We start from the raw sequence: 13,535 nt of genomic DNA, 5'->3' as shown, positions 1-13,535 counted from the left end.
GTGGGGTGGGGCTTACCTGCTCCCCCAATATATTATTCAAGTAGGCACCCCTGTACTGTACATGATACTCTGTGGCTTAGATTGCACAGGTAAATCTACAGGATAGTGGGGTCTGGCCTAGGGGTATGGTTGCTGTCATTGGCCACTTTATTTTTACAAATGGTGGTTAAGAAAAGGAAATTGAAAGGAATAAGATTAAGAATTTAAGAAGAGCCTGCTGGATCAGGCCAAAGGTCTTTCTGGTCCAGCATCCCGTTCTCACAGTGGTCGCCGAAATGCCTATGGGAATTAGGGTGGTGTAATAAGAAAACCTGCTGTAAACAGGCTTCCATATGAGACAGAGAACATGGCCAGTTTATCAAGGTCATATACAGTTGCTAAAACGAGCACCTGCAATTTGCTTCAAGGCCTCTAAAGATGAGGAGGAAGAGGACAGAAAGCATTACAGAAATGTAATGACTTTTCTAGTGTTCAAAGCTCATCATGTAAATTCTTTCTGTAATACTTACATCAGCCGTACTGTGTATAATAACCCCAGAAAATCATATATACTGTATATTCTGGCGTATAAGACTACTTTTTAATCCATGAAAATCTTCTCAAAAGTCGGGGGTCGTCTTATACGCCGGGTGGAGAATCTGCGGTCGAGTATATCTCAAACTCTATATTTTAACTGGAAAAGTTGGGGGTCGTCTTATACGCCCAGTCGTCTTATACGCCGGAAAATACGGCACTTCTTCTGTTTTACTCTGCATCCCACGGCTATATGCCATGATGACTACATGCTGCCCCCAGGTTCATGGGGAGCAGGCCTCTGAAAATCAGCTACTGGGGATCAACAGAGGGAGAGGTTTATTGCCCTCTGTTTATTTCTCTTGTGTCTGTTTTTAGACTGTAAACTCATTGGCACATGGATTTGCTTTCTCATTCTTTGTAAAGCACCATCTACAACAGATGGTGCTATATAAAGAAAAAAACAACCCACACACAAACCAACAATCTTGTAAAGGAAGTCACTTTTACCCCCAATACAGCAAAGGAATGGGGCAGCAGAGTGCGAGGCTCCCTTAAGAATACCTGGCTGAGGTAAGAATTGAACAGGAGACTTCCAGGCTCAGAGTCTTAGCTGCCACATTACACCAATTCTACCCCATGCTTTTCTCCCCACAGCAGTGACATTCAAACTGAGGCTCGTGGCAAAACTCTCTCTTCACTTGGCTGCATCTTGTGGTTAGTGGCATTGAGAGCATAAGCACAAGTCCCAACTTGGCAGCAGTTGAAAGGACCAGCGAAGAGCAAGGCAGGAGGCAGCATACTTGCACAGTCCTGCTAAGCCAAGGTTTGCTTGAGCCCGTGGTAGAAACCAGGCCACTGTCTAGCAACTTCATGTTCCTCCTCCTCTCTCCCAAAATAGGCCACTGACCTAAGGTAGCTACAGGTTGCAGAAAGTGTTTGAGCAAATAGGTCATGTAATCTCCCCAAAGGGCTGTTTCTGTGGGTTGACGTCTTTACCAACACCCAGCCTCTGCCCCTTTTCTCTGGAGATTGATCTGTGGTTCAGGTTCTATCAAATGCTAGATACCAGGAGGCTCTTAAGATCAATGGAACGTCAGCTTCTGGTGGTTGGCACTTTTTAACAACAGACAGACAGCAACTAGGCTCTGGAACATCTGCCAATCTGCCATGTTTAGTCACTAAACGTTGGATTCTTTTCAAGTTAGGGGAGGTTTTGTAAAATGAATATTAAAAACCTGTCACAATCAACAATATGAAGTGATTCCTGTGAATGTTTCCAGTATTGCTATAAGACTGATGTTTACTTATTAGAGCTGCAAACCAGGATCATGCTTGCATAGCACAGAGTGCTGAAGAGGGTTTTGCTAGCAATCGGATACTTCCTAAGGGGCACTCAAAGCTGAATGTCAGTTTTCACATTTTTTTTGGGGGGGGGGAATACACATGGTTTAAAATGTTCTGTAATCTGGTGGAGGGGGGATTTTCTTCCTGCTCCTCAACTTAACACTGTCCACAGTTAAACAAATAAGAATTATTCAACATGATCCATATACAAACCTGCATCAGTCCACCTCTCACATCAACATAGACTTTTGGAACTGACAGCTCTGGACCAGGATTACCACTATGTTTACACCATTTGGCTTCTACAGTGACAGAGCAGCAAACAGGTCCAACCAGAGTTCTGCTTTTTTCTTGGACACTTGTCTTAATTAGGATATCACTGATGTCAAGCATAAATGACGATCCATTAATTATTCCTAATGTTCAAATGGACAAAAAAATGTCATTACAGTTAGTTGTGTGTTCAAACCCATTTCTTAAATACATTGGTATCATTTTCCTTCATAGAAAGGAAGGTCAATATATAGTGGTACCTCGATTTAAGAACAGTCCTGTTTACAAACGATTTGGTTTACGAACTCCGCAAAACCTGAAGTAGTGTCCCGGTTTGAGAACTTTACCTCGGTCTAAGAACAGAATCCGAATGATGGAAGGGCACCGGCGGTGGGAGGCCTCATTAGGGAAAGAGCGCCTTGGTTTAAGAATGGTTTCGCTTTAAGAACGGACTTCCAGAACGGATTAAGTTCGTAAACCTAGGTACCACTGTAGGTCCATCCATAGCTGTGCATAAAACAGTAATTTTTACCATTTGTTTTATTCCATGAACAACTAATTCATATTATATGAAAACACAAGGCAACTTACAAAGAGAACTTCTCATTCTGTATATTTAAAAACACAAGTGTAATATTTATGAAAATATTACTTGACTGGAGAAAAAACTAGGCATCAAATGCAAATGATTCTGCAGCAAAACCACTTACTTATCTTGCAAGGTTTTTCAGGCACTTACATACTCAAGTCATCTACTGTATGTCCTTGAACTGTGACTAGAAAGAGCTACAGATTCAGCCTTAAGGGAGCTTATGAAATGTGATTTTGTCTGCTAAATTGTTAATACAATGCATAACACTACAGGTTGAAAGATAGAGGCCAGTTCACATGTAACAACACTAAGCCAAAACCATGGTTAAACATGAAAGCAGGTGAGTGTGGGTACTCAGAGTAAATTCTCAGCCACTTAGCTTCTCCCCTGCCCTACTGTTGCTGCAACTACCCGGAGCAAAGCCATGGTTTGATTTTATCTTCTATCTGAAGCCAGGCTTGCTGTTTGTTTCACTCTAGACAAACCACAAGCTGTACAAAGCTTTGTTCTTGGATCCCAATGAATCCCAAGCCAACCCCACGGCTGTCATTTGATGGCATTGGGCCCGAACTAGGCTGTCACAGCAATCTGCCTGCCCCATATCTTCTTTCTGGGCTACAGATGTGATTGTGGCTCTTCTGCTCCATCACACATTGCTGGGCAGCAGCTGCGATGCGGATTGTTCTGTAAATTATTACTCAGTGATTAAAATACATTAGAACAATAATAAGAATTCAAGTTCTTATTCCTCTTCCAGAAACGTGAACAAGCAAGAAGGTAAGAAGAAGGCTTAAACGCTTCTTGCTCTCTGTCTCCAGTGCAGCAACTTCTGGTTTTAAAACAAACTGGAGCAAACTCAGCTTCATTTAAACCATGTATTTACAAACTTCAGTAACAACCAGGATCACAAACAACAGCATGATCCTGGCTTCTTTCAACAAACCATATCTTGAATTTCTTAACCAGAGTTCCTCCCAATTTCTACATAGCCATAGACATTTACTAGTTTAAAGCAGAAAACGGATGCTTTCATTACTTAGGCACTTTCGCATTACCAAGGAAGGAAAGAAGGAAGGAAATGAAAGAGAATGTACAGTTGCATATAATTTACATAAGCTAACAGACTATTCTCTACCTTCTCTTCACTGAATATATTTTGCCACTTTTGCTATTTCTACTATCAAAATAATTCGCTATATGTAAAAAAATAACATAACTATTTGCAGATAATGTTTATTACACCTTGAAGTGATTACAGTGCTAGATATAATGCCCCAAAATTATTTTATCTGAGCAAAAGATTGCCTATAATTCCACACACTTCTATTATAGTTTGAAGTCCTGCACCTATTTCCTACCCACCCACCCATCCACACTTTAGGACATTAAATTGTGTAACACTGGACTTAAGGATCAGGGAGTCTTCCCTTCCACTACCAACTTTGCTATCCATATTTTGAATTATCGTTGTGAATATTAAATTTCGCATACTTAATTTGTAACGCTTAAGGCTTATTTTTCTAATGTAATTTAATATTTATAAAAGATGAAAGATTAAGAAAACATCCAGGGCCTACAACAGACAGCTGTTTTAGAGAATGGGATTTTCAAATGTCTGCTAAAAAAATGAACTCTAATAAGTCAAAACTCTATCCCATGTATAACGTAGACACACCTGTGTCAAATATGTGCTGGAGGAGGAAGAAGCAGAGGGATGTGCTTATGAATCTTTTTTAGAAATTAGGAAAAATGGGTCTGCTTCCTTAATGTAAATTTCCAAATGTAACTATCATGCCAAGAATAATTTCATAAATGTATTGAGTTATTGCTCCTTAAGAATATGGTTTATATTACAGAACAATAATGTGCACGAGCCATTTTTTTATTTTTTGGCACAAAGCTTTTATTGAATTTGATAGCAACAATGGAAAAATCTCAGGCCCCAAACCAAGTGTTGCTCAGGTGCCTCTGTCAAAGAACATCTGTACATGGATTACAAAATGGCGCACATGCCAAAGCAAAGCCACACAGGCACCAGATTCACACTCCTCACTTCTGTTTCAGTGTATCTGAAGAAGTGTGCATGCACACGAAAGCTCATACCAAGAACAAACTCAGTTGGTCTCTAAGGTGCTATTGGAAATAATTTTCTATTTTGTTTCGACTCCTCACAGAGACAGTGCAATCCTAATAGGGGACTTCTCTTAAACTGCGGTTAAGAGACCCAGAGTGGACCACAGGTTCACATAACACAAAAAGCTGCCCTATACTCTAACTGACCATTAGCCAGTGCGATCATCCCTCTGTCGTACAGGAGTGAGTGCCAATTCTCGTGTAGGGAAAACAGCATCACTAACATGTAAGAGGGTGATATAAACAAAAATAGTAGGAAATGCAACGGAAGCTACCTTCCACTACCCACAGCTAAAACACAACTGTGCACAGGTGCAGTACATGCCTGACTCACTCAGGTCCTCTGTCATAAAAAAAGGTTTGGAAGAAGGCTCCTGGCTATGCATGTTCAGGGAAGGAAGCAGGCAGGGGGTGAGAATTCTATCATGCCAACCTATTTCTGCTTATTCACTCTCACCTGAATGGATTTCTCCGCACACTGGGCTAGTGGTAAATTTTGAAGTACAGGAACTCATGGTGACAACTTCCATGACTACACCACCAAAGAGGGACTAAAAATGCTACTTTCTAAAAGTAAAGAACCAATAAACCTTTAGGTCTTTTAAAATAGTGCAGAAGAGGCTTTTGCCGGGTAAATGAATGGAACTCACTTCCCCTTTTAAGATCTCATTAGGACTCTAAAGAGGTATCTGAAGAAAGAGAAATGAGAGAGGGATATTACCCCCATTTCCTTCCCTATGTGTAGTACTCATTGCAACAAAATTGTTACCAGGTTGTTCCCATGAACATGCAACCCTTTAATATCAAGCTGCAATCTGCATGTGTCTTTAGCTAATTATTGATAGCAGAAAGCTACTAAGATAGAGCAATGCAATGTTCCCGAGATAAGGACCTTCTTCCTCAGCCCCTTTTGGTCCACATCTACTTCTGAAATGTTTATTTCTGAGGACCAGCAGGCATTTTTTGCAATGCAGAATTACGTAATGCAACCCACCCACCCTTTCACTGAGCTAACATCTCCAAAGTTAGTTTCACTGCTTGTAATAAATGCAGCTATGGCTATCCAGGGATCCTGGTTAACCAAGTCCTACCATCACTAAACATAAATGGGAGTGGGCCATAAAAGCTGAGGCCTATTTACCTGTTATTTAAATCACTGCTGAGCCACAGAACCACCCCAAAACTTTTCTACTGCCCTAAACATCAGCACGTGTGACCAGATGGGTGTGCCCCAAACTGTTCTCTAATGTTGAAAGGGATCCCGGGGCACATTCTGCTTCCTTGGCATAGCTGAAATTGTCCCTTGGCTTGCTTGGCCCTGTAAAAATATTATACCACAAAGCCTGATCCAAGAAGGGCCTTGTATACTTTGCACCAAAGAGCATATCTAGAAGCCTACAACAGCATCAGTGCGGGAATATACTGTATTTTCAATTCATACCACTTGGAATGTCTCTTTATCACTATCCCAATTAGGTGGGATAGTGATAAAGAGACATTCCAAGTGGTATGAATTTCATTCAAGCCCCAATGATCTATAAACGAAAAAGGCTCTATGAATTTCAACCAATGATTTACATTGTGCAAAAGAACTGCACTGGGATGCAGGACAATTTTGAAATGTATTCTTTGATTTTAATCTTACTAAGAGCCAGAATTTTCCTCAAGGACATTATAACTTTCTTCTTCAGCTGTTCTGCTCCGTCTTTGAGGTGAAATAAATCTTGCTATATAAATCACAGTGCACCTAATGAAGGGGAATATTCAGTCAGAAGTCACACAAAGTGCAATCATGAGAGGGTTAACGGAGTAAGTACTTTAAAAACAGCTGAAGACAGACAGCTATGAACATACAACAAGAATAATGGTGAGTGAAATAAGGCATGGGCTTTAGTAAAGCTTCTTTCAGTGGAGCATCACATTCAGAGAAATCTCAATAGGCTGCCATGTGTGGACAAACGGAATTTGCATCCTAAAGGAAAGAAGCGCAGAAGCACCAATGGAACATATATCAGTGTGCCCAGAGTCTTATTTTAGGATTTCTAAGCACCTGGTTGAATTACAAAGCATGAGCTGAACTTATAAGGTTACTTTCCTATGTCTGAATAGCTCCACTTGAAACGATGAAATGAAGTGAAATTCCCCTTCCTACTCACCCAAAGGACTTTATACAGCTTCCTCCGGCCTCCCTCAAAAACCTACCATAGAATTTGTTCTTCCCTTTAAACAGATTAAATCACGGCAACAATTTCAACTCAACCTGATATGGCAGCTCACTGAATCAATGTATCTTTGCAAACGACTGTTGTGATATCCAGAAGTTAACACGCTCAGTTTGCATCGCCGCTTGCTGTGCCCTCGCATACTTTTCAGGGAGCGCAATAATTTAGCATGAGGAGCAAGCAGTTTCACGACTTTTAAAAATAGCCCTTCAGGAGACTAATAAAAATGAAGCACTTGGTTTGGATGATGTTTACAAAATGCTGCCAGCCTTACATTGTCAGGCTCTGCTTTGATCTATAATAGTACTCGGATGTACCACCGTGCTGATGGAGCAAGAGACAATTGGGCTTCTTTACAACGAGGCTTCTGTATGTCATTATAAAGATTAGTCTGGGATGACATATGTTAGCAAAGAATATCCAGGTATTCTTTATACAGCTGGAAATGATTTAGGACCACTTGACAAATCCGCAAGTCTGTGGATGGATACTATCCAGAAGCTGATTTGCATGACAATTACATCAAGACTGAATTATTAAAATCCTATAAAACCAAAGGCTGCCCTCCACCATTTGACTTATTTATCTTTGTTGAAAATGAGATATTAAAACATGTTGTACAGTGATAGTTGACAGAAGCAAATAAGTAAGGGCAAGGGTATTCTATTCGCAAACAGCAAAATTCCAGTGGTTTATGTATTTTGTATTTTCCCCAGGGTATTTGAGCATACCTACATACATACCGGTCCATACATAATTATATTTGTATGTAAGGAGGAAGAATTCTTAGAACACCCTTCGCCTTTCCATTTCGTTCTCTTGCAACTCTTCCACATAATCTATTATGCTTTAAAGCTACATCCTGCTTGTTTTTGGTCCACAAACAAGACGAAAAGTAAGCTTGCTTCATTCCCATTCCACAGCCAATACTAGCTGCCACTGCCTGTGAATCCCCGTTGCTGGGATCCACATGGGGAGATTGCTGTTGTGTTCAATTCCTGCTTGCAGGCTTTCCATAGTTGGCTACTATAAGAACAGGGTGCTGGACTACATTGGCCATTGGCCTGATCCACCAGGACATCTCTAATGGGCTTATGCTCTTAAAACTAATGAGGGGTACTCTGCAGTTATTTACTCCCTGAAAGGGTCTCCGGTCACTGCAAGTGCTCAAGGGAAGCACTGTCCCCATATAGATGTGTTCTTTCTCGGATCCTCCCACTGTCCAATTTAAAATGGTTAATGGGGTTTCAAAAGCTTATGCAGAGACTCACACACTTGAATATAAAAAGATGAAAGAACAGAGCTGTTGAGCAGGTACACCAGTTAACAGAAATCGTGTGCTAAATGGAATGACCAGACCAACACCATCAGCAAAGAAACAGAAGACATCAAGTTAAGTGAAAATGCTAGCAATGATTGAGTACAATGAATTAGACTACTGGATTTCTCATTAGTGTGAAACAGAGTCTTGTGATGGTTCATTCTCCCCAAGAGTACTATATTTCTGCATTACCAATTAACCATTCTTCACTGAGAGAGTTTTTCAGCATTGTATATGGCCACATGTGGGCTCTGTAAAAACACAAGATGTGTTACCAATGGTAAACAGAAATTAATGACCTTGAACAGACCAAATCCTTGAATTCATCATTAATGTATGTCCCTCCTGCATTACAGCAGCTCTGGCAGCTTGAGCATGTATTTTCTTCAAGTACTTCAAACACAAAGAATTCAGGAACATCTATTACTTTAATCCATTGCAGGCAGTGCTTGATTTAACTTTATTGGCTGTGCTGGCGGTAGTGGGATATATATTGAGGGGCAGACAGCAATGCTCTCTTACGCATCTTTTCAAAAGGGCTTAATTATATTTTATAGCCTGGGCCAGGAGTCCTGCTTGTTTTGTGTCTAACAAGGTTCAAGCGGAGTTCAGGCCAGTGATGAATCAGAAGCAAAGTCAAAGATGGTTATCTTTATGAAATGAGCTCATCTCCATTTAAGAAAGGCTAAGCAGGTACATCATGTTCAATACTGAATGCTAAACAGCCTGGAAATCACAAGATAGCAAGTGATTTGATAATTTTTGATTTATTTATTGTTTCAGCAACTTGGTCCACAGAAAATACTACCCTAATTCTGGACACTTTTTCACTTTCAGTCAACTACTATTTTATGCATATAATGATCTACTAAATAAATGACTACAAGAATGCAGTTCAAAAGAATTAAGCCTTGTGCTTGAAAATAGTATAGTAGTTTATTACTACCCAACTGGGAAGTAAGGAAATGAGAATATGGGAGTGGCTGTTAAAATAAATTCAGTTCAGACAGAACATTTTAAAGTAGCAATACTCCTAAGCATACTTTCAATTTTTCTGTAGGGCAAACCCCTCTTAAAGCATGTGCAGAAAAAGTTTCTGGAAGATTGTGTCCCTAATCTCGGGAGTCTCCCTTCCATATTCTATTTACTAGATCCCAGCTGTTCCAGCAAAGTATAACTTTACAGCTAACAATATTCTGATAGTAGTTTTATAATAGTAAAATATAATGTGTCAGGTCCAGGACTCCAACGTACCGATGTCATGCACAGCACATAAGTCAATTTAATAAACAAAATGTTCCTTTCTCAGAGGATATGCGATTACATCCATTATGAATGTAACAGTAAGGGGGGGGGACATTTTGAAAGGAACAAAATAGTTTAAGATCAGTCCATCTGAATGTCATCCCTGCTTTGCACTTTCCTAAGTGAACTGGCAGGTGGAACTACAGTTTTAATGGGCATATATCTTTTGAGCATTTTCTTTCCCAAAATCAGCAAGCTACAGTTAATTTGTAATTTGGGGGGGGGGGGGATAGGACATGCCAGTTCATCAGTAGCAACTCTGAACTCTATTATAAAGTAACAGTAGGGAACCTGACCAGGATTAATAGTGGTACTCAGTCCTGGGATTAGGTGGTGTCTGATTTCATGGATTTTAGGCCATCTGTTCTTCCCTCCTACATTTAGTTCTGCAGAACTATAAACGCACCTCTACCTCAGGGACTATAGAAAGGAATTAGAATTGTTCTGCTTTTCATTATCACAAGATTCAGTAACTCATTTCATTGTCAGGATAATCCCCTTTTACTCTTTCTTTTGCGCTTGTAGGGTATGCCAAAATGACAAATAAAATCCCAGATGTTAGAGACCTGATGAGGTCTCCACCTTTCCTTGAGTGTTGTGTTTAAGCTACTTGGGACACAGTGTCAAAACTGACAGGACCCTGATGCCTACACCCAATATTCATTATGGTTCGTTAGTGATTTGTATAGCTGTCTACAGGCTAAACTTCCACTTCAATCCTCGGTGGCCATTAAAATGTTTAGTTTGTCCTCTGGCTTTTACTGACAAAGAATTCATTTCCTATTGTTCAAGTGTTGGAAAGAGTTTACAGTTCTTTCTAAAAGTAACAAAGGTCCTCTGGGTGCTGTAAATGGATTGTTACTCTAGCATATTATTTTAGGTAGTCAAAATTAATTTGATGTTTTATTTCTCCTTAGGCTAACTTATAGATCTGAAGCATCCAAGGTCCATTGCAACATCTTAGTAGAATTCTCTCATGAGAACCAGTTAATTCTCAATTGGATAAGAATGTTTTCTGCTCAATACTCATCATTAACTGCTCTGATTTATAATATTTTGCAAATATTTCCATGGCACTATATTTTGAAGAATTTTGAAGAAATTCAGACTATTTTTTTGTTTGTGTTGCTGAATATTTAAAGATAAAATATCACACACAATAAAAACCACAACAATGTTATTCTGAAGTGCAGCTATACAGTTCACTGCATTTCCTTCTGTAGCCCAAGACACTGAAGTTCTTTCTGGCTAAAGAGGTTTGTTGTTTTAAATGGATCTCCTCCTTTCACTTTGCAGAATGCATATATCACTACTCTTTCCTTCCACCTCAAGACCATTTAAGGACTGTTTGCAAAATGTATTTATAGCTTTGCTTGCATTATTGTGAAGTGCAACAAAGGAAACTAAAAAACAAAACAAAAACAAAACAATGCCATTTTTAGAAGGTTTCTACCGTATAAATATTTTTATAAACGAACACCTAACTTTAACCACAAGCTGGTTATAAGCAACACCTTAATTTTCTTTTATTGTGACGTATCTTACTTGCCTTTACTCTAAACTAAAAAGAAAAAACTTCCAAAATGCTACAACCTTTCCTCATAGTGGAAGTAGCCTAGGACCCACTAGTGGGCTATGGGCTTCAGTGTCACAGCCTGTCATGAGCCTCTTCTTCACTAGCCTGCCCCATCTCTTAGCTGTGCCATGGTATTTTTTGGTTAGACCACTGCCAGAACCAGGTACTGCTTGCATGCTGAGTAAAGCTAGTTGGAAGACAGAGTTTTAGGGTGTGTGGAGGAGGGGGAGGTCTCTCTCCTCTGAGGGGAAAGGATAATAGGAGTTTTTGAAGAAAATTAGAAAATGAGATAATAATACTAATGCATTGTAAGTAGGAGCCATACAATACACATATCTATCTGACATAGATACCCCTTGTTCGCATTTAAAAGTTAAATAATAATTTTAAACAGAATATACATTTTTAAAAGCTTGGTATAGAACTCAAGACCCAATTCCATTTAATGACGCCAATCTTATTTAATATCTGTATGAGGTCTCCGGGAGAGATCTTAAGGAGATTTGGGGTGAGGTGTTACCAGCATACTGATGATTCCAACTATTTTGCTAAGTAACATCTGGATCAGAAGAGGCTGAGCAGGTGCTAAACTGCTGCCTGGATGCAGTCGTGGGCTGAATCTAGACAAGGCAAATATCCTATGGATGGGTAGTTAGTTCCCAGGTCCAGGAGTGGATTGTGCACCAGCTCTGAATGGCGTTGCATTTCCTCTAGGTGCACAGTTTGAGGACACTCCTATAGCCAGTCACTGCTGTCTTTAGGGACTCAGGTGACCTCAGTGGTTCAGAATGCACAACACCAACTATGACTGTTCCTGGACAGGGACTGTCTTGTCATGGTGGCCCATGTAGTGATAGCATTATGATTAGATTACTTTAATGTGCTGTCTGTGGAGCTTCACTTGCACCTAGCTTGGAAGTTACAGCCTGTGCACCTTCTAACACTTTGTTTTTTGTTTTGTGTGTTGCTCAGTTTGCAATATACAGTTGTGTTGTTTTTAATCTTATTTTCATCTAGCTTTTAGGAATGTTATTGTTTTTATGTAAACCACTATTTTTTAATTACATTAAGCATTATAAACATTTCACACATAAATATGAAACGTGATTAGTTTCAAGCGGAAGAACAGACTACCTAACCACATGGCATGCATCACCACTGTGTCTGTTTAAACATGTGGAATTCTGCTAAAAGGATCCCTCAGAGCATGTTCTGTGGGTGGAACTTCTCTACATGGATCGAGGTGTTGTTGTTGTTTTTATAGAAAAAATATATAAGTTACAACTAATAAAAGGAAACCACATTTTTAAGAATTACGAAAGTACAAAGTAGGACAAAAACCTAGCTATTAAAATTCCTGATTAAAAGGTCCTAATTAGTAATATCTGGGGGAAAATATTTTAATGCAAGGTTATCAGTTAATCAAAACTCTTTTAAAGTCATTAGCCGAGGTCATAAGCTCTTGTTTTTGCCTCCACGAAGGAGGAAACATGCCTACAACACATTCCCAAGTGAGGGTTTTAAAAATGGTTCTCGGCACATAAGATTCCTCTTACATTACAAACCAACTTCCATCTCTTACACAAAGACTCATCTGGAAAAGAGGCCTTTTACACTGTTTATAAAATACTGTCAAATAAAATTTGTAAAAAAACATATTTCACTAAAAATAGCTTGCGTAAGTAAGGGATTAGAGTAGTTTCTGCTGCTATAATTGTTCCTTTGTAGTTTTTTCCATGATGTTTTCTGAACAGCGCCTTTTGACTATGTTTATTAAAGTCAGCACATCAAAAAGGATCAAAGCCAATGCTAGTGAGAACTAAAATAAAAAACCAAGTGTGTTGTGTTGTCTCATGGGAGAATTATGCAGATTCAAGTAAACAAGTGCAAATTGTTGAGGTTTTAATGAACATTTTCTACAATTATTGAATCTGAAGTCATTCCTTATTATAACATCTGTACAGCAGATGGCCATTCTGTATAAAAGGCAAGCAATGCTATTTTGTCTGTTTTAACAGTCCATCTGAGATGACTACTTTTTGTCATTGTACGCCATTTGCTTCAGCAAATAATTCGTAAAATGCAGCTGCTGCAGATGGTCACCATAGTTATGCGATTGTAAAAACCCGAAACACAGTGAAGTATTTGTGTATTAGTTTCATATGCCAACACCAGCTCTATTCAGCTCAAAAGGTATATCCATAAAACTTGAAAAATAAAAAGGGTCCGACTGACATATTTTTAATATTATAC

The 13,535-nt window shown here is 39.3% G+C and overlaps 1 protein-coding gene across 5 annotated transcripts in view; it reads right to left on the bottom strand.

Annotated features, from left to right (window-relative positions):
* VPS13B (vacuolar protein sorting 13 homolog B) overlaps window positions 1–13,535 on the bottom strand; it is a 360,398-nt gene that overhangs the window by 83,423 nt on the left and 263,440 nt on the right. For all 5 annotated transcript variants that reach the window (XR_004427068.1, XM_033155647.1, XM_033155648.1 and 2 more), the window contains exon 37: window positions 2,074–2,276. Coding sequence is in view for 4 of the 5 variants with exons in the window: in XM_033155647.1 (XP_033011538.1) it covers window positions 2,074–2,276 (203 nt within the window). In the remaining variant the exon portion in view is untranslated. The remainder of the gene's footprint in view (window positions 1–2,073; window positions 2,277–13,535) is intronic.

Source organism: Lacerta agilis, chromosome 7, assembly GCF_009819535.1.
Source record: "Lacerta agilis isolate rLacAgi1 chromosome 7, rLacAgi1.pri, whole genome shotgun sequence".
Lineage (NCBI taxonomy): Eukaryota > Metazoa > Chordata > Lepidosauria > Squamata > Lacertidae > Lacerta > Lacerta agilis.
Note: the sequence above shows the minus strand (reverse complement) of the source record. Positions and strands in the feature narration are given on the sequence as shown.